At 45.1% G+C, this 24,571-nt stretch overlaps 1 protein-coding gene across 4 annotated transcripts in view; it reads right to left on the bottom strand.

The window, feature by feature from the left end:
* TLCD4 (TLC domain containing 4) overlaps window positions 1–24,571 on the bottom strand; it is a 114,940-nt gene that overhangs the window by 78,241 nt on the left and 12,128 nt on the right. For all 4 annotated transcript variants that reach the window (XR_016350266.1, XM_089780539.1, XM_089780540.1 and 1 more), the window contains exon 2: window positions 10,712–10,877. Coding sequence is in view for 3 of the 4 variants with exons in the window: in XM_089780539.1 (XP_089636665.1) it covers window positions 10,712–10,869 (158 nt within the window). In the remaining variant the exon portion in view is untranslated. The remainder of the gene's footprint in view (window positions 1–10,711; window positions 10,878–24,571) is intronic.

Genomic DNA, 24,571 nt, shown 5'->3' with positions numbered 1-24,571 from the left:
CCATCACCACTAGAATGTTTGAATCTCAAAACTGAGCGTCCAAAAACAAGCACCCAATATTGGAAATGATCATCGATGTATTGCAATATGGAAATATGTGCCTTATAGGCTGAGGGTTGAAAACCAATCCTGTTGGTCTAATGAAGAAATTATTGCTGCCAGAATCACTATCCTGACTTTTTAAGATTCACAAATTTGTTTCAGGGCTGAGGGACTAAAAAAATCAGTCTCCAAACTTCCATTTTTCTTTGGTAGAAGGAAATACCTCAAGTTTTCCTTTCTCTTTGTGCTAAGTATAGGCAGGCTCCTAGATGAAGAAGGGGACCTACTTTTGTCTCACTAGGAGCTCAAAAGACGGGTCAATGAAGCTAGATGTAAAGTGGGTGGGGATGCCCAAATATAACAATCTCCAAAACCCATGTGGCCTTCAGTAATTTACTTTCATGCTTATTGAATATAGGAGTGTCGGTGGGTAAACAGCTGAAGGTGGTAAGCAAAAGAGTGAGAAGGATCAAGACAGATATTTTGATAAGAACCTGATTGTTTGTCCCAATCAGAGTGTTTGTAGAGGGTTTTCTCTGGAACCGGTATCTCTTCCTAGGTGGCTTTAGTGCATCTCTGGAACCTGGAAAATTGTATTAGATGGGATCTCTAGGCAGCTTGCAATCTATTAAAATTTCTCTTGTTCGCAGAAGCATACATTCTTACATATCATAGAATGTTTTGAAAGTTAGAGTATGGAGGGACTTGTTCTTATATTCCAAAGACAACTTCAGACCTCAAAGGAAGGTCCCTCTACAGCAGGGGTGTCCAAACTTTTTTCAAAGAGGGCCAGATTTGATGAAGTGAACATGCGTGAGGGCCGACCATTTTGCCTGACATTCTTTGAACCATTAAAATTAAACACAAATTAACTATTTTATACAAAGTTTATTGCAAATGGCATACTTTTCATTTTGTCACATGGATGACAAATCTAAACAGGTGTTAAATCACTCTGCCTTTCATATCTGAAGGCCAGATTAAAAAAAAATCCAGGAAGCTGAAATATATGTCAGGAACATTGTAAAGTACATTATATAATATTGATAATAGAGGTTGTCTGTCAACTTTTAAGTTCAAAAAATATGAACAGGAACATAACACCAAGTATACATGTTGTGTCCAAATATATTTATAACTGATTTAGACCAACTGACATTAACTGAGATTTTACAATGTATTCATCTCAATACATATGGATTCGTTGGGGGCCATAAAAGATAGATATTGCCAAATTACCTGGGGGGCCGTATTAAACCGGAACACGGGCTGCAATTGGCCCGCGGGCCGGACTTTGGACATGCCTGCTCTACAGTGTCTGAACTTCCCCTGGGAAACAGGATAACTGAAGCCATGATGCCCGTTAGATAACTATACTTTTTTAGACAGAATAGGTTGGGGTAAGTCTACACTGCCACCCTAGTTCGAACTAGGGTGGCTGATGTAGGCATTCGAACTTGCAAATGAAGCCCGGGATTTAAATATCCCGGGCTTTATTTGCACGTTCCCGGGCATCGCCATTTTTAAATGCCCTGCAGTTCGAACTCCCTGCCTGCAGCTACACACGGCATGGACTAGGTAGTTCGAATTAAAGCTCCTAGTTAGTTCCTCACCCCTAATTAGGAGCTTTAATTCGAACTACCTAGTCCATGCCACATGTAGCCGCGGGCAGGGAGTTCGAACTACGGGACATTTAAAAATGGTGGCACCCGGGAACACGCAAATAAAGCCCGGGATATTTAAATCCCAAGCTTCATTTGCAAGTTCAAATGCCTACATCAGCCACCCTAGTTCAAACTAGGGTGGAAGTGTAGACATACCCTTGCTGTGTCTGCCAGATCTAAGGAAGTTTGGAGGGATGTCCTGACTATTAACTATGCCTCAGCAATGATTGCCTGAAACTACTGTCTTTGCCTGAGAGGAAGACGTTCAATAACTGGACTGAACTTCACATAATTCGTGTGACTGTATTTAAACCTAAACACTTGATAATTAGTAAATGCAAAATTGTAGGGTCACAAATGAAGAGGACTTCCATCAAAACAACACAGATCCTTGTGGTTCCTTTCATATAAAATCATTTTGGCATGACATTGCTTTCCCCTTCATTCACTGACTTAGCTACCAGAGAATTAAGTGGAGGGTGTGACAATCAAAGTTCAGAATCTTTGGTGGGTGCCATATTATTTTTTGTCCAACTTCTTTCAAGTTGATGGCACTGTTGCTGAGGTCTGACAAAGGAACTTTGCAAGTTCCAAAAGTGCCTCGCTGATTAGGATGGCAACTCTGGTCAGTGTTGCTAACTGGAAGATATCCAATAACTTGCGTTACCAATTACTTGGCCTCTTTGGGTATGTCTACACTACATTGTTATTTCAAAATATCTTATTTTGAAATAGTTAATTCAAAATAATTAATTCGAAATAACACATCTACACACAAAATGCATTTCAAAATAGCGTTTTGCTATTTCAAAATAGCACGTCCACACTGAGTGGACACTGAATTGCATTGAATGCCAGCTGGAACCAGGTCCAGCAGGACATCAGGTCAGGAGTTTATTTGTGTGGCTGCTGCCTGAGGCTATCTGAAGCTTGTGCTTAAAGGGACCCCCCACCCCAGGCAGCCAGTTCTCCGCTTTCCCTGCTTGCTTGCCTACCTCGATGAGGGACAGCAAAGCATTTGTGTCTCCGCGTGCTCTGGTTGCCCTCACTCGGGACACCACAGCACTCTGCAACATGGAGCCGGAGCTGCCCCTGGGTACTCTGGTGCTTCTCATGAACGCGTTGATGTGAGCCTGGCTGCACTTTCTGCAAGCTGCCATCCAGGAGGTCCATCAGGGGGCTGTCAGTATCCAGGAGGCCCTGCAGGAGAGCTTCCACCCTGAGGAGCACTAAGAGCCTCCCTGGTCTGCCCCACTGAGGGCTTGTACTTCATTCGTCCCCCATATTGTTCCACTTACCCTCCCAGCCCCCCTTCTTGATGTCAAATAAAATACATGTATTTTCATGAACACAAACTCTCTTTATTTAATAAAACTCGGGGGGGGGGGATGAAACTGGTGAGACTGGAGAAAGGAGGTGGGAGAAGGGAGGAAAGAGGGTGGGAAATGGGAGGGGGAAACCTGGGAGAAGAGAGGTGGAAGGGGGAAGAAAGGGGAAGAAGGGGGAGGGGAAGCTCAGGGCTCAGGGTTGGGGGTCTTGCCAGACCAACTTGATTTTCATGCGAACCTGCTCCTGGGTTCGCATGTGGCCTTTGGTGACCAGTCTGGCAGCTATCCTCCCATAGACGGCTGCGTTCCTCCGTCTAGTGCAGAGATCATGGACATTGGGGGCATCCCCCCCACACCTAAATAAGGTCCACCCTGATCTCCACCCTGGACCAGGAAGGCTCCCGCCTTCTCCAGGCCCTGGCAGGCTCCTGGGAGCTGGCAGACTGCTCCTGGGGAGCAGTGGAGGGCTGGCTGCCCATGGCTTGCTGGCTCATGTTTTGGGGCCACTGGGTCAGGAGCAGTGACTACTGGCTCTAGGCTGGCAGGCTTGGAGCTGGCACAGGCACTGTAGCCAGATTCAACCCCGTTAAGGGCTCCGGGGAGGGAGAGGAGAGAGAGGAGTATTCTTGTTTGAGGCTGGAGTGGCCACCAGGGCACCCTGGGAAGGCTGGAGGCCCCCTATTTCAAAATAAGTGTCTACACAGAATTTATTTCAAATTAGCTATTTCAAGTTATTCCTCATAGAATGAGGTTTACCAAATTCGAAATAAGTGCTCCAGTATTTTGAATTTATTTCGAAATAGCAATTTGGCTGTGTAGACACTATTAAAGTTAATTCGAAATAATAGCTATTATTTTGAATTAACTCTGATGTGTAGACATACCCTTTGAGTAGTATCTGAAGAGCGTCTGCCACTCATTTAAATGACATCTTGGAATTGTCTAAAATCATTATCCATAAATGGAGAAGAGGGCATTACCACTTCATCAGGTAATTACTGAGGCTATGTCTAGACTGCAGAGCTTTTCCGGGATACTGGAGATATCCCGGAAAACTCTGCTGCATACAAGGAATGCATCCGCTTTTTTGGGACAGTTTCTGAAAATGTGGACATGTTCTTTTGGATTCTTGTATTCCTCTCGGTGAGAGAAATAAGGGATGTTCCAAAAGAGGACTTTTTTCTGAAATTTGTCCCTGTGTAGATTTTGGAAAAGCCTCTTTTGGGGAAAAAAGCAGAAAAAGATATACAAATTGCAGTTTTCCAACTTTTTCCCAGTGTAGACATAACCTGATTAAAAGATAGGAAACAAAGGAATGGTCAATTTTTAGAATGGAGAAAGGTAAATAGTGGTGTTCCCCAGGGGTCTGTACTGGGACCAGTCCTATTCAACACATTCATAAATTATTGCGAAAATAGGGCAAACAGTGAAATGGCAAAATTTGCAGATGATACAAAACTATCCAAGACAGTAAGTACAAAGAAGACTGCAAAGACCTACAAAAGGATATCTCAAAACTAGATGACTGTGAAGCAAAACGGCAGATGAAATTTAATGCTGATAAATGCAACATAGTGCACACTGGAAAACATAATCCCAATTATACATATAAAATGAGAGGTCTAGATTAGTTGTAATGATTCAAGAAAGAGATCTTGGAATCATTGGGGATAGTTCTCTGAAAACATCCTCTCAATATGCAACGGCAGGAATAGAAGCAAACAGAATGTTTGGAATCATAAAGACAGGGATTGATAGTAAAACAGAAAATATCACATTGCCTCTATACAATCCAGGGTACACCCACATCTGGAATGCTGGGTACGGATGTGGTCGCCCCATCTCCAAAAAAGATATATTGCAATTGGAGGTGGCATCCAGGATTGTTCCCACCATTTGTGATGACCTCCCCAAGGCATCCTCTTTTTCTCTGTGACTAACGTACAAGTGAGTTCTGATAAAGGTGGGTGGGATTGCCCTACACCGAAATAGCAGAGGCTGAATGGATTCTTTGGCTCTTTGTCTTGGTCCCCTTTATCTTCCATTGAATTATAAAGAGGAATAGCGCCAGCTGAAAATGGTGCCAGAAGTCAGTATTGGTGACAGATGAATGTCCATTGATCAAGCAGTTCTCGATGCCTAGAGACATTTTGTAAGAATGATCAGCAGCAATTCCTGTTCTTCTGCTACAATTAAGTCCTTTAAGTACCTAAGGGTACGTCTACACTACAACGTTAATTCGAACTAACTTAGTTCGAATTAGTTAATTCGAAATAAGCTAATTCGAACTAACGGATCTAGACTAAAAAACTAGTTCGAATTAGCGTTTTGCTAATTCGAACTAGCATGTCCACACAGAGTGGACCCTGAACTAGGCTTAAGGATGGCCGGAAGCAGTGCCGGCAGGGCATCAGAGGAGGACTTAGAGCGTGGAGATGCTGTCTCAGGCTAGCCGAGGGCTGTGCTTAAAGGGTCCCGACCCCCACCCCGGACAGACAGTTCTCAGGGGTGCCCCGCTTGCAAACCAGTCCTGGCTTGGAGTGCCCGGAGTACCCACACTGGGCACATCACAGCACTCGGCCATCAGACCGGCTGCACTTGCCGCAGGCTGCCATCTGGGGAGAGGGGGTAATCGGGGGGCTGCAGGAGAGCTCCCACCCCCAGAAGCCCGCAGAGCCAGCCCAGTCCTCCCCATCGGGGGCTCGTACCCCATTCCTCCCTCACCTCCTTCCACTTACCCTTCCCTAGCCCCCCTTCCTGATGTACAAAATAAAGGACAATTGTGGTCAAAAATGGAATCTGTCTTTATTGAACAAAACTGGGGGAGACTGGGAAAAGGAGGTGGGAGAGGGGAAGAGAGAGGGTGGGAGAGGGGAGGGCAACTACAATGATCAGGGGTTGGGAACAGGTCCCATATGAAGAGAGGCTAAACAGACTGGGACTTCTCAGCTTAGAAAAGAGGAGACTGAGGGGGGACAGGATAGAGGTCTATAAAAGCAGGAGTTGGGTGGAGAGGGTGCATACAGAAAAGTTCTTCATTAGTTCCCATAAAGAAGGACTAGAGGACACCAAAGGAAAGGAATGGGTAGCAGGCTTCAAACTAATAACAGAAAGTTGTTCTTCACAAAGCAAAGAGTCAACCTGTGGAACTCCTTGCTGCAGGAGGCGGTGAAGGCTAGAACTAGAACAGAGTTTAAAGGGAAGTGAGATCAAGTCATAGAGGTTGGGTCCATGGAGTGGTATTAGCCAGGGGGTAGGAGTGGTGTCCCTGCCCAAGGTTTGTGGAAGGCTGGAGATGGATGGCACGAGACAAATGGCTTGGTCACTGTCTTTGGTCCATCCCCTCCAGGGTCCCTAGGGTTGGCCGCTGTCGGCAGACAGGCTACTGGGCTAGATGGACCTTTGGTCTGACCCAGGACGGCCATTGTAAGATCAGGGCTCAGGGTTGGGGGTCTCAGTGGACCACCTTGATTTTCATGCACACCTTCTCCTGGGTGGCCAGGCTGGCAGCTCTCCTGCCCTAGACGGCCACCTTCCTGTGCCTAGTGCGGAGGGTGGCCGCCTCTTGCGGTCCCGGGCAAGCTCCCGGGAGCTGACAGCCTGGTCCCGGGAAGAGAGGGAGGGCTGGGGGGCATCGGGTGGGTGGCTCGATCCGTGCCAGGTGCAGGGTCTGCTGGCTGGGTGCTGGCAGGCTTGCACCTGGCAGACGAGTTTCCCTGGTGTTGGCCAGAGTGGCCACCAGGGAAACCTGGGAAGGGCTAGCCTCCCACTAGTTCGAATTAAGGGGCTACACAGCCCTTAATTCGAACTAGTAAGTTCGAACTAGGCTTAATCCTCGTGGAATGAGGATTACCTAGTTCGAACTAAGCGCTCCGTTAGTTCGATTTAAATTCGAACTAATGGAGCGCTAGTGTAGCGCCTATCAAAGTTAGTTCGAACTAACTTTGTAGTGTAGACATACCCTAACTTCTTGAGATACTGAAAAAGCTTTGGTACCAATATGATTATCCCTCTCTAAGAGGATAGTTCCAAAGATTTGGAATGCTCTGAAAAGGGAAGATGAAGTTACTCACCCTGTGTAGTAATGACGTTTCTTCGAGGTGTATGTCCCCGTGGGTGCACCATTTGAGGTGCCGGGCTCGTCCCGGTGCTGCAGGTCGGAGAGTCGTCAGCCATGGTCCAGCCGGACCATGCATGCGTGGGGCACGTGCTGCTCGCACTGATTACTAGCTTGCGCTGAGTCTGGCTTTCTGCCAGTTCCTCCTAACCAGGTCACTCCTGAAAAACATAAGGAAGAAACTCCGAAGAGAGGAGGAGGGAGGGTCGAGGTGCACCAACGGGGACATACACCTCAAAGAAACTTTGTTACTGCACAGCGTGAGTAACTTCCTCTTCTTCTTCGGTGGTGTCCCCGTAGGTGCTCCACTTGAGGTGAGTACAGAGCAGTAGCCTCATCTGCAGAGGCGGGATCAGAGTTCAGTTCTGTCTGCTATGGATAGCACCGCTGAGGCCAATGCTGATTCTCGAGCAATTGTGTTGATGGCAGAGTGCTTAGTAGAAGTTATGTCCAAAGACCATGTCACCGTATGGCGAATGTCTTGGATTGAGACTCCTTTGAGAAAAGCTAGGGAAGTGGATGTAGCTCTAGTAGAATGAGACGGAATAGGTGTAGATATGGACTTATTTCGTAAAGTATAGCAAGTGGTAATACATTTCATGATTATTTTAGATATACGCTGTGAGGACAACGGTTGGCCCTTGGATCTTCCGTCAGAACATAGAAAAAGCCTCTGGGATCGTCGAAATGGGCGAGTCCATTCCAGATAAAAAGCGAGTGCCCTGTGGACATCTAAGGTATGTAGATGGGCTTCATAAGTCGTTGCATGCGGTTTGGGGTAAAATGTTGAGAGTACTAGCAGCTTGTTGATATGAAATTCCGAATTCATCTTTGGCAGAAATTTTGGGTGAGAATGTAGTATTACCCCTTCGTTGGTGAACAGGATATATGGAGGAGTGTCTGAAAGAGCTGCCAATTCTCCAACTCGTCTGGCCGACATTATAGCTAGAAGGAATACTACCTTTGTGGTGAACGTGTGAAAGTCACATGAGGCTAGAGACTCAAAGGGTGGATATGGAAGAGCGTCCAAAACAAACTCGAGATCCCACAGAGTAGGTGGTTTCCTGTGCAGAGGGTGTAAGTTCATTAAACCCTTCAGGAAATGTTTAGTCATTGGGTGAGACATAATTGGGTGAGATATAATTGAAAAATCTTCAATCGATTGTCTGAATGCAGAAATTGCTGAGAGATGGGGCGTTGTTGCTGTTGTGGATGGTCCTGTTGTCTGAACCTGGGCACCCCATACGAAAAGAGCCTCTGTCAGAAGTAGGGTGTATATCATTTGCGACGATATGGAGGTGTATACATCCCTAGCGTTTTCAGGGTAGTTCTAGAATCCTTTCCAGAATGCAACACTTGGTCCGTTTTCTCTGCAAATAGACTCTGTCTGTCAAAGGGCAGGTTTTCTACCTTAGATTGTAAATCCTTAGGTACGGATGTCATCTGTAGCCATGAAGACCACCTCATAACTACTGACATCACCGTGGCCTGTGCTGCTGCATCGACAATGTCCAGGGAAATTTGCAAGGCCATTGTTGAGGCCGTATAGCCTTCCTGGATAACTGATTTTCTCGTCGGGCAAGTTCTCTAAAACTGCTACCATCTTTGAATAATTATCAAAGCTATGGTTAGACAGATGAGCAATATAGTTCAAAAAATGAGGAGTAACATTAGTTCGGACTAAGGGCTTTAGTCCGAACTAACACGTCCCGGCGCGCACTTCCTGGTTCGAATCAGCTGTGATTCGAACTACCGCGCCGGCGAGATCATGTTAATGGAGTGCGGGATATTTAAATCCCCGCTTCATTAACTACTTCGGTTGTCACCATTTGCATCCCTAGTTCGAACTAGGGATGCAGTGTAGACGTACCCTCAGTGACTAATTAACTTACTATTAACTATTGACTAACTAACTATTTACACAATTCTTTGTTTAATAGATGAAGAAAAGGGAGTTGCTCCACCTGCAACCATTGAACGGTAAGGAGGAACTGGAGGGAAGCCGGACTCAGCGCAAGCTAGTAATCAGCGCGAGCAGCACGCGCTCTACGCATGCACGGTCCAGCAGAACCATCGCTGATGACTCTCTGACCTGCAGCGCCGGGACGAGCCCGACACCTCAAGTGGAACACCCAAAGGGACACCACCGAAGAAGAACAGATGGTAACAAATGTTTCAACATACAACCTACCAAGAGATCTGGGGAGGAGGGTGCTGGAGGCAAGGTTGTGTTCAATAGTACCAGATTGGAGAAAAGTATTTCCTTGCCATCTCTCACATGTCCAAATGGTACCAAAGCTTGCTTAGAGCTGTATTTGCTCTTAGAAGAGCTCTGTGGTTTCCTGACTCTGCTGGTACCGGAGAGGTAACCTGAATGGTACTGGGCAGAGAGGTTAAATATTCTGAGACCACTGACCCAGTGGGAGTTGAGGTATTTTAGGAAAAGACTCTCTGAAAGGTGAGTTCCGCTTTCTATGGTTTCTGAAGGTCTCAGAAGCTTTCCCTTATCTGAGGAAGTGTGAAGCTGACAGTGTACTAGATGTATCTGGAGACTGATGTACCCAGAAGAGAGGGGGAATGTCTCCTGAGCTGGCTCTGAAGCAGAGAAAAGGGAGCATGCCTTCATAAGCCTCAGTTTGATCTCCCACTTCTTCCTCACCCTGCACGTAAGAACTAAACAGAATTACACTCCCCTGGGACGTGTGACTTTTCCAGGCAGCAAACGCACTTAAAGTGGTCATTGCTAGCCAAAATGGCCTCCTGGGCAAATAAGACACATTTTAAAACGGCTAGACATTCCCTCTTAGAAAAGCAAATCTCCCAAATGAAATGAGAAAAACTGTAGAACTAAACAGCACTACACTAAGCTAAACAATATATTTTAATAGATGAGGCCCATTCAAGGTGGACACACTACTGCTCCATCTCAGATCAAAAGAGGTAAAAAGGAACTAAGGGCAATTCACCTGTCCTGCCATATGTAGCCTCAGTGCAGGGCACAAGGCCGTGTACGGTGCATGCATAAGTCAAATGGATACTGCCAGCAGAAATCTCCACTTAAGGCACGTGTACACATGAAGCAGAAGACCCAGGGGAGAAAAAAGACCTCTTACATACACATTCCTTCTTTGCGCTCTTGAACAAGTCCAGATGTTATTGAGCACTTACAGTAAACTGGAGGGAATTTTTCTTATATCTTCAAATAGCTCTTGGGAAATATTTGTGTAAAATGCATTACAATGAAGAAACAGTCTATAAATTCATTAAAGGGTCTCACCTTAGTCTTTCATTGCTTTTTAAACTTTTCATTCAAACTTTATCTTGCATTCTTTTAAAAGGCATCCATAATGTACAGGAACATTTGTAATGTCATCTGTTCAAACAAACCTAGAATCCTGAATTCAGAACTTGTCAGTGTGTTATAGATTTTTTTGTTTTGTTTTCATATGTATTTTCATAATTTTTACATTTTTACTAATTTGCTGTTATATATTTGGGATCTAAAAACTGCTAAATTTCTGAATCAATTATTCATTTGTATTTTGTTTTAAACACTTTACCTTGAATTCCATTCAATCTTCCTTTTTTGACTGAGATTGTTAAAAGCAGGAGTTATTCTTGTTGATGCCCAAGAACTTAGAACATGGAACAGAAGCTGAAATATGGTAAAACTGGCAACAGCAATGCCAATAATCAGTTTGTTGACGGTAGCCATCATTCTTCAGCCTGTTAAGTAGAAAGACAGAATTACTGTCTCAGTATAGATACTGATTAACTATTTTGTTTAACTAGTTGCAAAATAATTTTCAGCTTCCAAGATAGTAATTTCAGTCAGTGGTGGGCAACTTACGGCTTTTGGGTTTCATGAGGCCTACTGAGGTTCCACTTGCAGCCTGCCCACACACCCACTATGTGCTCCAAACGCACTGAAGTAATGAAGCCCTACACTTCCTACTCCTCCCCCTTCCTCCAGAACTTTCAGAGTGCCATGAATCCACAGATTCACACTCCATCCCAGCTCCTCTCCCTCCCTCCCAGTCTGAACGCCACAAATCAGCTGTTTATAGCTCAATTTCTGGGAAGGAGGAGATGGAGCGGGGACGGAGCGCAAATCAGTGGATTCATAGCACTCCAAAAGTGCTTGGAAGGAGGGGGAGGAGTAGGAAGTGCAAAGCTCCAGTGTCCCAGTGTATGAGAGGAGCAAGGGAGGTAAGAGGGCAAAGAGGGGATACGCAGGCTGCAGGTGAACTCCAGTGAGCCACGGGCTGTAAGTTCCCACCACTGGTCATGCAGCCCAGTGAGATGAAGGAGAGCCTTTCATGTGGCACACTCGCTAGTGTTGGTTGCTCATAGCTAATTTAATTAAAAACAAAAATAAAATATAGTGCTATACAGTATACAATAGCCTTCAGAAGTGCCACTGAATAGTGAATGTGTTCAATCTGCCCTTGAGGAGTAAGGGGATGAGAGGTGGGGAAGAAACACAAACAATTTTTTTTTACATTCGTACATATTTTCTAGACAGATTTGGTGGACAAAGCTCCCAGTTATGAAACTATGATTTCATACTTATGGAAAGAATTTCAGCACCATTCTCAAGGATTTAACAATTTGACTTTTACAGAAGTCAAAGAGATTTGCAAAAACTAAATTCCTATCCACACTGAAGAAAAAAAATAAACAACCTCAGTTATTCATGTATCCCAAAAATAATCCAACCCTTTCACAAGAGAAGCCAAACAAAATAAAGACAGGATAACTTTTAGTAATTAAAAAATTTAAATAATTTCAAAAGGTGATATACTTAAAGGCTGTGTCTACACTGGGCCACTTATTCCGGAAAATCAGCTGCTTTTCCGGAATAAGCTGCGAGCTGTCTACATTGGCCCTTGAATTTCCGGAAAAGCAACGATGCTCTACTGTACAAAATCAGGCGCTATTCCAGAAAAACTATTCTGCTCCCGCTCGGGCATAAGTCCTTATTCCGGAACACTGTTCCGGAAAAGGGCCAGTGTAGACAGCCCAGTAGTCTTTTCCGGAAAAGCGCGTCTACATTGGCCAAAGACGCTTTTCCGGAAAAAGGGCTTTTCCAGAAAAGGAGCCTGCCAATGTAGACACTCCTTTTCCAGAAAAACTGAAAACGGAATAGCATTCCATTTTAAGCATTTCCGGAAATTTATGCCAGTGTAGACACAGCCAAACTGTCTTAAGAGCCCAGGCTATAGAAATAGTTTTTTAGTGTATTAAAGCACAACTACCTTACCAAGATTTTGACTGATATTTCACATGCGGTAATAACTAACAGTCAGCCTCTTTCACAATGTCCTAGCTGTAGAGTCTTTCTATCAAAAATAGAATGCTCATGCCACCTTCCCTCTGGGGTGGTGTGACAAGGTGCCTGCCCTGCACTGGCCCTTTAAGACCAGGACCAGGCCCTGAGCCAGGGCGGGAATAGAGGGACCAGCTGCAGCTGTTGGGCTAATGAGAGCCCAGCTGTCAGCTACACAGAAAAGCCCGGTTGGCTTGGAAAAGCCCAGCTGAAGCCATTAGGGCAAGTGAGAGCCCAGCTGCCAGCTATAAATAGGGAAGCACAGTTTGCTTAAGGGGAGAGCTAGTAAAGGGCTGACTGTGGAGGAAGCAGGCACTCCTAGGAGGGAGATGAGCTGGGGATAGCCAGCAAGGGCTGGGAGAGGGCCAGCCAAGACTCCCATTGGCTAGGGGCCGGAGGCAAGGCCCCAGGTTCGGAGGCAGATCACAATGCAGACTAGGTAAGCAGGGCAGTTGAGACAACCCCGATGCCAATGATGAGCAACCCATACAGACTGTAACTTGCCCTGAGATGGGCTAGATGAGGACAGTCAGGGGGCACTGAGGCACAGTAGGGGGCTTGCACCCTGACAGGTGGTTATATAGTGTTATTCTGAAAAATACATATGCAGAGTTTTAAAATATAGCTCAGAATTTTTAAATTTTTGGCACAGAAGTTCCAGGAGCAAATCCTATGGGTGATAGTGAATGGGTTGTAAAAAGAAAAAGTTTACAAATTTCAGCAACTGTGGGGTTGGCAAAGTAAAGGTAAGTGTGTAAATGGCATGTATTGGCATGACATTGCCTAAAGACAGAGTTAAGGTTGTACTGGCAAAACTGTACATATCTTTGTTTTCTGAAATTTGAGTTTTACTCAACAGTCTGAAAGGAAACAAAATATCACCAAGCAATCTTTTCTCTAGATTAAAGTAGGGTTTTTTGCCCCTGAACAGGCAAAGAGAAGTTAGTAGTTATTTAGCCAATTGTACATATCAAGTCCCACAATTGGCATACCAAGCCAGCAAGGCCTTACCATCCAACCCACCAAGGCTCTCCCAGCCCTGCCTTAACAAATATCCACAACCATGCTCCTGACCCATTCAATGCATTCCCCCTCCAACTTGCCCTCCTTCCCATTACTGTACTCTGGAGCTCCACAGCAAGCTGGGAACACATCTCATAGAAGTCTTCGCTCCCTGGTAGCCAGACATTTCTATTGCCTTTATGATGGGTTGGATTACAGAGGTCACCTTGAGCCTGTCACTCAATGTGCTGGTCATACCACTGAGTCCACCTAATGCCCTGTCCTGCTGAGCAAGAAGTTCTGGTCTCCCCATCAAAGGCACAGACTTGGGGAGTAACACATACTCTGATAACAGCTCTGGGAGGGCTCAACTGCAAGGACTTTATAGCATCCAGGAGCACAGACCTCAAAAGGGACCAAAACCCCAAATAAAAGTTTTACTCTTACTCTGTATAAAAGTTTTTAACAGAGAAAACTCGTAAGTTTGCTCTCTTTATCAATGAAGGAGAAAGATATACACTGTTGTTGCCCCTCCCCCCGTAACAATTTTTTACACTACGTTTGATAATAAACAAAAGCATTGTATTAAGTATAAAATGTAGGATTTGAGTGATTGCAAACAATAACAGAAAGATCAAAGCAAGTTACTAATTTAAAATAAACAAAACACACCAGTTAAACCTAAAACACTAAGGCTACGTCTAGACTGGCATGATTTTCCGGAAATGCTTTTAACAGAAAAGTTTTCTATTAAAAGCATTTTCGGAAAAAAGCACTTTTTGCGGAAAAGCGTCCATGGCCAATCTAGATGTGCTTTTGCGCAAAAAAGCCCCGATCGCCATTTTTGCGATCGGGGCTTTTTTGCGGAAAACAAATCTCAGCTGTCTACATTGGCCCTTTTGCGCAAAAGTTTTGCACAAAAGGGACTTTTGCCCAAACGGGAGCAGCATAGTATTTCCGCAAAAAGCACTGATTTCTTACAGTAGAAAGCCAGTGCTTTTGCAGAAATTCAAGCGGCCAGTGTAGACAGCTGGCAAATTTTTCCGCTTCGGAAAAACTTGCCAGCTGTCTACACTGGCCGCTTGAATTTCTGCAAAAGCACTGACTTCCTACTGTAAGAAATCAGTGCTTTTTGCGGAAATGCTATGCTGCTCCCGTTCGGGCAAAAGTCCTTTTGCGCAAAAGGGCCAGTGTAGACAGCTCAGATTTGTTTTGCGCAAAAAAGCCCCATCGCGAAAATGGCGATCGGGGCTTTTTTGCGCAAAAGCACGTCTAGATTGGTACAGACGCTTTTCCGCAAAAAGTGCTTTTGCGGAAAAGCGTCCATGCTAATCTAGACGCTCTTTTCCGCAAATGCTTTTATCAGAAAACTTTTCCATTAAAAGCATTTGCGGAAAATCATGCCAGTCTAGACATAGCCTAAAGGTGCATCTACATAGCAAATAGAGTAGTTTATTTCTATCGTATTTCAAAATAGCTTATTTCTTAATTTGGTGCTGTCTACACAGTGCCAAATTTTGAAATAACATCTTATTTCGAAATTCACCTTAACTCTTGTGTAATCTATTTCGAAATAACGGGTTGCTTCAATAGACATGGAGTAGCTATTTTGGGATAATTCCAGTACCCCAAAATAGCTCCGCAGTGTAGACTTACCCTAAGAGAGAGGGTTACAAATCGTATTTCTCACCCTAGTCTTGATTTCAGGTAAAATACTTCAACTCAGAGCTGATGTTTTTTCTGGCCTCGGTCTAAAATCTTCTTGTGTATACTCTTAGGGAGGGGAGGCAGTTTTCAAAAACCAGATGAAGACTATCATTCATTGTTATCTAACCCTTAAATAGAATTTCCCCAAGGTAGGAATCCTTTGTTTTATCCTCCCCAGCCCAATGGAAAAATACCAAATTCAAGATGGATTCCAGCACCAGGTGGGATGGTCACACATCTTTGTTGGACCAATCACAGTTTAGGCGTACAGGAAAAAACAAAAGAGCTTTGCCTTGAGTACCGAGGCATTAAGTTCCTTAAATACCATTAATGGCTTTCACTAGAAATTCTAGATTAATAAGTAGGTTTACACTTCATATTTTTAACTTCACCTACAAGAATGATTACATGCACACAAATAGAATTTACACATATAGGGGATCAAAGGCTCTTGAATGATAGGCTACTTGACCTGTTCTGCATAAAGCATATTTGAGTTATGCATATGTATATTCAAAATCGTACTTACAGGAGGCAAGCTTTAAGGCAAATAAAATGGTGAGAACAGAAGAACTCTAGCCATTTTTCTGTATTTGTGCTGTAAAAAATGTACATTCTTAAATAATGTTCTCAATCTGAGTGACCCAAAAATTTAGTGGGTGCTATAGGTAGGGTTGCCAAATGGTTTCGACAAAAATACCGGACACACTTGATCTCAGATGGTGGGGGACTGGCCGGCGTGGAGCAGGACTGGCTAGGAGGAGGATGTGGGAGCGACGCTGGCTGGGGGAGATCAGCCAGTGGGGAGCAGGGGTGGCCGGGAAAAGGTCGGGGGGAGCAGGGCTGACCAGGGAAGATTGGGGCAGGGGGAGGAGGTTGGGGAGAGTGGGGCTGGCCAGGGGGAAGAGCAGGGGGGAACCAGCAGGCGGGGAGTTAGGCTGGATGGGAGGAGGTCGGGGAAGTGGAGCTGGCCAGGGGGGAACCAGCCGGCAGGAAGCAGGGCTGGCCGAGAAGGGGGAGGGAGGAGCTGGGCTGGCTGGGGGGAAGAGTTGGGGGGGGGGGGGATCAGCTGGCGGGAAGTGGGGCTGACCCGGGTGCACACAGATCCCAAGGCGCTGCTCGTCCCGCACATGGTCCCAGCAGAGCGCATGGGCGAGTCCGGCCCTGGGGATTCCATCCCGCCCTGGCCCCGCCCCACCTCTACTGCGTAGTTGAGTACTGCCTGGCTGGTAGACACGCTCACGCAGGATAAGCATGTCTACCAGCCAGGCAGTACGCAACTATGGACTGATATTCATGATAATAATAAAACGTATTTAATTAGAAAATACTGGACATTTATATGTCCGGTATTTTCTCAATTTTTTTCAAGACACAAAGCTCAAATACTGGACTGTCCAGTTCAAAACTGGACGCCTGGCAACCCTAGCTACGGGTAAAAATTCAGCAGATATTTTGAACCACAGATCTCTAGCTCTGCACAAAAATACACACCTGGAAACTTTTTGAAAAGTGACAATTTGGGGTGCTTATATCTCCACAACCCCTAGATCAGTGTTTCTCAAAGTGGTCCAGGAAACCACTTAGAGAAATATGCTAACTGGCTGCACCAATTTGTTTAGTTACCGGCACCACAGCCATGGAGCCTCACGGCTCCCATTGGCTCCAGTTCACCATTTGCAGCCAAAGAGAGCTATGGGAAGCAGTTTGGGCTGGGCAAACAGTGAACCAGAGCCAATGGGAGCCGTGAGGCTCTGTGGCCACAGCGCAGGTAAGTAAACAATCCAGCGTGGCCAGTTAGCATGTTTCTCAAAGAGGTTTTGCAGACCATTTTGAGAAACACTGTCCTAATGAGTAGTTTCAAGTCCCTACCTTAGCTACTGTTTAGAGCTATCACCAAAAAGCCACAGAATAAAAACTGATCTGATTGTCAGTGTCACTGCTACCCATGGGGTTCTGAAAAGCAGAAATAAAATTCTGGTTGAGAGTTTTCAGCTCAGCATAATAGCTCTAGGAATTTATTTGATATTAAATGAAACCTTACATTTTGCAGTTAAAGATACTCGGGAAATTTTTTTGCTCACCTTAAGAGAGAGACTTTTCAAGCACTAGGTATTTGCTTACTTCATTGAATTGTCATGAGGCCTAATTAAGTACAGGTTTTAAGTCTCTGGTCTAGCACCCTTGGGGCCTAACTGGTCCCAAAACAGGGAATTTGCTGAACCAGAGGTCAATGCTAGCCTCTCTGCTACTGCTGGATGTAGGGCTCTGCTCTGACAGTAGCAGGAGGTCTGGCATTGAGCAAGCAGAGATTGGACTGGCACTTGGGGAAAGAGGCAGGGTAACTACAGAGCCCTGCAGCTACTGGGCCACGCTCCCAGACCCCGCTATTGCCACAGGCTCCTGGCCATGGGACTTCATAGCTGCCCTGCCTCTTCCTCTACATGCCTCCTTTCCTCCACCATTTCCTTCGCTCCCTCTCTCCCTGTGCTTGAGTGCCACAAATGTGCTATAAAATAAGGACAAATGCAAAGTACTCCTTTTAGGAAGAAACAATCCATTTCACACATACAGAATAGGAAGTGACTGTCTAGGAAGGAGTACTGCAGAAAGAGATCTAGGAGTCATAGTGGACCACAAGCTAAATGTGAGTCAACAGTGTGACACTATTGCAAAAAAATGCAAATATGATTCTAGGACGCATTAACAGGAGTGTTGTGAGCAAGACCCAAGAAGTCATTCTTCCGCTCTACTCTGCACTGATTAGGCCTCAGTTGGAGTGTTGTGTCCAATTCTGGGCACTACATTTCAAGAAAGATGTGTAGAAATTGGAGAAGGTCCAGAGAAGAGCAACAAAAATTATTAAAGGTCTAGAAAACATGATCTATGAGGAAAGGCTGAAGGAATTGGGCTTGTTTAGTTTGGAAAAGAGAAGACTGATAGGGGACATAATAGTGGTTTTCAGTATCTAAAAGGGTGTCATAGGGAGGAGGGGAAGAAATTGTTCTCCTTGGCCTCTGATGATAGGGCAAGAAGCAATGGGCTTAAATTGCAGCAAGGGAGGTTTAGGTTGGACATAGGAAAAACTTCCTAACTGTCAGGGGGTATGTCTACACTACCCTCCTAGTTTGAACTAGGAGGGTAATGTAGGCATACCGTACTTGCAAATGAAGCCCGGGATTTGAATTTCCCGGGCTTCATTTGAATAAGCGGGGAGCCGCCATTTTTTAAACCCCGCTGGTTCGAACCCCGTGCAGCACGGCTACACGGGGCATGAACTAGGTAGTTCGAACTAGGCTTCCTAGTTCGAACTACCGTTACTCCTCATTTCAAATCCCGGGCTTCATTTGCAAGTGCAGTATGCCTACATTACCCCGCTAGTTCGAACTAGCGGGGTAGTGTAGACATACCCAGGGTGGTTAAACACTGGAATAAATTGCCTAGGGAGGTTGTGGAATCTCCATCACTAGAGATACTTAAGAGCAGGTTAGACAATCATCTAGCAAGGATGATCTAGATCATGGGTTCCCAAACTGGGGGGCATAGGATGACCCAGCCCTCCCCCCCCCCCCATCAAGACTTGCTGCCCCGGTCAGTGTGTCGTTTGGGGTTTTTTTGCTCAAGTTTTGCTGCTACTTTTAGAGGAGGGGCATGAGGGTTTTTCAAAAATCAATTGATGATTACTCTCTGGAAACAGTTGTCCAACCAGTTGTGTATCAACCTAATAGTAGCTCCCTCTAGATTGTATTTTCCTAGTTTGTTAATGAGAAGGTCAGGCCCACTGAAGAGGTGGGTTTGGGGCAAAAGGGGCAGTTGCTTTGGGGCAATGATTCAAAGGGACCCAGAGCTTCCAGCCATCACTGACAGAGTTCCACGCCCTGTGTAGCTCTGAGGGCGGGAGGGAGGCATATTGTGCTCCGGGTGGTACAGAGGGCTGGCTGCCCTGGTCCCACACTTTCCAGTAAGTGCCCTACCCCTCCTCTACCTTGCCCAGAGACCCGTGGAAGCTGTTGGCTACTTTGGAGAAGGTCATGCAAGATTGCACCAAAAGCTTTTCTAAAGCTTAGATTGCAGTGGGCAATAATTTTTGATGGAGGGGCCACTCCAAGAACTTGGAAAATAGTCGTAGGCCATACTCTTCCATGATATTAATAGAGGAGGTGGGGGGGGGGGTTGGAATAGAGGTTAGGTGAAGAAGGGAGCTTGGGGTAAGAGAGGGAGTTCAGGTGAAAGAGGCAGTTGGACTGGGGTCCAGAAGGTTGGATTGTGACATAGGTCAGGGAACAGAGATACAGAAGAGGGTGCAGGAGTTTGGGTTGTGAGCTAGGGCAGGAGGGGACTATGATTTGGGGCAGGGTATTGGGGAGCTGGATGTGGGAGGGGGTATGGGTGCAGAAGATGGGCAAAAGATTTGGGTATGTTGAGTAGGGGGGCAGTGGTGGGGAGCACATGATTGGAGAAGGAGGAGTGGCTGAAGTGCCAGATGAAGGCTCTGGCCAGGAAACCTACCAGCCAGCAGTCTGTTCCTGAATCAGCTTCCCTGCCTGCCCCACTCCCACACCCACACCCACACCCACACCGGCTGCAGCCATGTGCTCTGTGAGTAAATACAAGCCCTTTGTGCTTCGTGGCTGCCTGTTATTGAAATAGGCAGCTCCCATTGGCTGGCCAATGGGATTGTTCTGGGGGAAGGAGCAGTTCTTAAAGCTTTCCCCCTGCCCTGGCATGCAGGTGAGGCAAGGGAAGCGAAGAACCTATTTGGGGCTTCACGCAGCATCCACGGGCTGGATCTGGCTGGTCTAGATATTTCACATCTACCACTTCCCTCTGAAAGGCTTGTTACCCTATCAAAGAAAGCTATCAGGTTGGTTTGACAAGATTTGTTCTTGACAAATCCATGCTTATTGTTACTGATCACCTTATATTTTACAAGTGTTTGCAAACTGATTCCTTACTTATTTGCTCCATTAACTTTCCTGGTACAAAAGTTAAGCTGACTGGTCTATAATTCTCTGGGTTGAGCTTATTTCCTTTTCTATAGATGGACACTATTTATGCCCTTTCCTGTCTTCTGGAATCTCTCCATTCTTCCACGACTTTTCAGAAATTATAGGTAATGCTGTGGTGTCCAACCAGTTCAGAAATAGTAGCCACTCTTGTGGCTACTGCTGTAGTGAACTGAACACACTCAACCAGCCAAATAGCCACAAGTGGCTAGTATGTTGGACTCCTTGAGTAGTCTAAGATGCATTTCATTAGACCCTGGTAACTTGAAGATATCTAACTTGTTTAAGTAATGTTTAACTTGTTCTCTCCCTATTTTAGCTTTTGAACCTATCCCTTTTCAACTAGAATTCACTATGGGTACGTCTACATAGCAATATTATTTCCAAATAACTAAAGTTATTTTGAAATAACTTTGTCAGCGTCTACACAGCAGGCAGTTATTTCAAAATAATGTTGAAATACTGTCAAGCTGGAGGACTTCTTACTTCAACTCCTGTAACCCTCATTGTATGAGGAGTAAGGGAAGTCAGAGGAAGAGTGCTCTATTTCAAAATAAGTGCTGTGTAGACACTCCCAATTTCAATTTCTAAATAAGCAATGCAATTGACATAGCTCAATTTGTGCAGTTTATTTCGAGTTAAGACCTACTGTGTAGATGCACCCTATGTTAGGTGTCCTGTCACCACCAACCTTCTTGATGAAAACCAAAACAAAGAAGTCATTAAGCACCTCTGCCATTTTTACTGTTTTTTCCTCTTTATTGAGTAATGGGCTTACCCTGTCTTCTTCCTTGGGTATGTCTACACTACCCTCCTAATTCGAACTAGGAGGGTAATGTAGGCATACCGCACTTGCAAATGAAGCCCGGGATTTGAATTTCCCGGGCTTCATTTGCATAAGATGGGCGCTGCCATTTTTAAATCCCGGCTCGTTTGAATCCCGTGCCGCACGGCTACACGCGGCACGGACTAGGTAGTTTGGACTAGGCTTCCTAGTCCGAACTACCGTTACTCCTCGTGGAATGAGGAGTAATGGTAGTTCGGACTAGGAAGCCTAGTCCGAACTACCTAGTCCGTGCCGCGTGTAGCCGTGCGGCACGGGATTCAAACGAGCCGGGATTTAAAAATGGCAGCGCCCATCTTATGCAAATGAAGCCCGGGAAATTCAAATCCCGGGCTTCATTTGCAAGTGTGGTATGCCTACATTACCCTCCTAGTTCGAATTAGGAGGGCAGTGTAGACATACCCCTTCTAATGTATCTGCAGAATGTTTTCTTTTTATCCTTTATGTCTCTAGCTAGATTGAGCTCATCTTTCTAATATGGACCCTACATGCTTGTATTATTTATTTAAATTAATCTTTTGTAATTTGAGCTAGTTTCCACTTTTTATAGAATTCTTTTATTTTTAGATCACTCCAGATCTCCTGGTTAAGCCAAAGTGATCTCTTGCCACACTACTTGTCTTTCCTATGCCATGGAATAGATTGCTCTTGTGCCCTTAATAACTTTTTGAAAAACTCCCAACTGTCTTCAACTGTTTTTCCCTAGACTTGCTTTCCAAGAGATCTTACCTATCAACGCCCTGAGTGTGCTAAAATGTGCCTTCTTGAAATCCATTGTCTTTATTTTGCTGTCTTCCCTCCTGCTATTTCTAGAATTATTAACTCTATTATTTCATTATCACTGTCACCCAACCTGTCTTCCACTTTCAAATTCCCAACTAATTCTTATTGGTTAAAAAAAATTATATGAGCAAAGACTTAACCTTTTATTGTATATCATTTCATTTGGTAACTTAAATTTTACTAAACATAGTTTTTTAAACAAAAACACAGAGTTAGATTGACAAAGAAGACATAGCTACTTAAGCCCAACATTTAAGTATGACAAGCATCTACCACTTTGCTGCCATCTAACCCTGTAGGCCAGGATTGGAGAACCTTTTTTTTAAGTTGGGAGTCACTGACCCTCACAAAAATGAGCCAGGAACCGCACACAAGTGAGAAGCCAAAAAACAAAAGAAGACAAACCTTTACTGATATTGCCCCTGACTGAGAAGGAGAAAGACATTTCCCATATTTCCCTTGTACACCAGAGCCCAATGTGGTACAGACTAGTAGATTTTGTATGCTCTAGTCCTGCAGGAGGCACAAGCCCCCAATGTTGGGGAGGAAGGAGGAGGTATTGAGTCCCCAGGCCTGAGGTTCCCCACCCGTGATGTAGGCACTCAAATTTCTACTAGTAAAGTCCCCTCAGTGCCTAAATTTTTGCCCATGATTTCTGTGACCTCTGAGACAAAAATTGAGCCTTGCCTATGAGAGAAGATGGAAAAAATTGGGTTTGGTTAGTCTGGAGAAGACTTAGAGGGGACATAACAGTTGTCAAATACATAAAAGGTTGCTACAGAGATGAAGGAGAATGATAGTTCTCTTTAACCTGTGAAGATAGGAAGTTTTTCTTGATGTTCAACCTGAACTTCCCTTGCAGCAATTTAAGCTCATTGCTTCTTGTCCTATCAGAGTAGTTAAGCACTGGAATAAATTGCCTATGGAGACTAGGGGATCTCCATCATTTGAGATTTTAAAGAAAAGCTTAGACAAAATCCTAAATGTCTACTCTACAAAATGTCATCACCAAAACTAATGTTGACATACAGAATTGCCAATAAAAAGTTACCAAAGCACGTTCACAATTGTTTTATCAACAGATTGTGTCCACATTCTAGCACTCTCATCGACAGCAGGAGCAAATCACTTTGGGTATGTATCCCACAGTGCTTGGTGATACCATCAGTCACTAGGCACTATGGGAACATGGAACAGAGCTTGGTGCATCTTGGGACCATGCAAACGTCCCATCAGGCACTACTTTGTTTCCCAGGCCTTCTGGAGTTTCCAGTTTTCTTTCATGCCATTTTTCCAGACGCCATTCTTTGCTGTGTACTCCAGCATCTGCAGTGAAAAAAGCATGGATCCCACACTTCACTCTATGCTCTGTTCAGTGTCATGAGGCCATCACACATTGCAGCAGAGTTACTCTTGAAGATATTAACAGAGGAAGAAGACTTGCAGGAGGCCAACATTCTGCATGAGAGAGACAGCAGCAGCTTATCATTGCATATGGCAATCACAGGGCAACTGTACAGGACAGACCATCACTTTTAGACTAGGGAAACCAGCACTGACAGTGGAATTGCATTGTCATCTAGGTATAACATGAAGAGTGGCTACAGAACTTAAGTATGTCAGCACCAGCTCCCACATGGGGCTAGGAGCTGGCAGCCAGTGTCAGTAAGGACCTGGGGGCTGCACCAGCTGGGCTGGAGTGGTCCCCAGCTTGGATCCTGCTTAGTCAGTTAAATATTAGGTCAATATTCCAATTTAGTGCCAGACCACCTTCCACTGTGTACATCAATAAGAAGGAATAATTTTCAATGGTCCTGCAAGTGCTTATGGATCACTGTGGGCTATTTCACAGACATCAACTTTAGGTGGTCTAGAAAGGTGCATGATACATGCATCTTCAGGATCACTGGTTTGTACAGAAAGCTGCAGGTGAGGAATTTCTTTCCAGACCATAAGATTACATTGGGGGATGTGGAAATGCCCATAGTAATTTTAGGAAACCTGTCTTATCCCTTACAGCCCTGGCTCATGAAACCTATCACAGGGCACCTGGACAGCAGAAAGGAGCATTTTAACAATAGGCTGAGTTGATGCCTCATGGTAGTAGAATGTGCCTTTGGCAGATTGCAGGTGAGTTGGTGGTGTCTTTATAGAAAGACTAGACCTTATACAGGAGAATATTCATACCAGCATGCTGCACTTCACACAGATCATGTAAATCTAAGAGTGACAGGTTTGCTTGGGATGGAGCACTGAGGCACAAAACTAGGCTGCAGAGTTTGAGCAGCCAGACACTCGGAGTGTCAGAGGAGCCCAGAGGGCTGTTATTAACATCAGGGAAGAAGCACTTTAACAATCAGCGGGCACTGAAATCTACCTGTTTTGGGGTTGCTTCCCTGATGCGACCCATTTAACATCCCATGTAACACATATCCTTGCAAGAAAATGCTTGAACAGCCTAGATTTGAGACTGAAGTGATTGTTAGATAGCTGCAGCGGCACAGGAGCCAGCAAACAGAGCTGTAAACAGGGGAGTTTGAGTGGGAGTTCTGTTGGAGGTGAAGTTTGTATTTGGTTTTGTATTTGTATTGTTTGTATGTGTAGAGGCTTGTAGGGGTAGTGTGCTGGGAGAGAAGCTGAGCCCTGATTAGGGGGCAGGGCTTCACTGATTAGGGGTCCTATAACGGTAGCCTTCTAGTCAGGCAGCAGCATAGATAGCTGCAGTGGCACAGGAGCCAGCAAACAGAGC

Source organism: Pelodiscus sinensis, chromosome 9 (genome assembly GCF_052426305.1).
Source record: "Pelodiscus sinensis isolate ZL-2025 chromosome 9, ASM5242630v1, whole genome shotgun sequence".
Classification (NCBI taxonomy): Eukaryota; Metazoa; Chordata; order Testudines; family Trionychidae; genus Pelodiscus; species Pelodiscus sinensis.
Note: the sequence above shows the minus strand (reverse complement) of the source record. Positions and strands in the feature narration are given on the sequence as shown.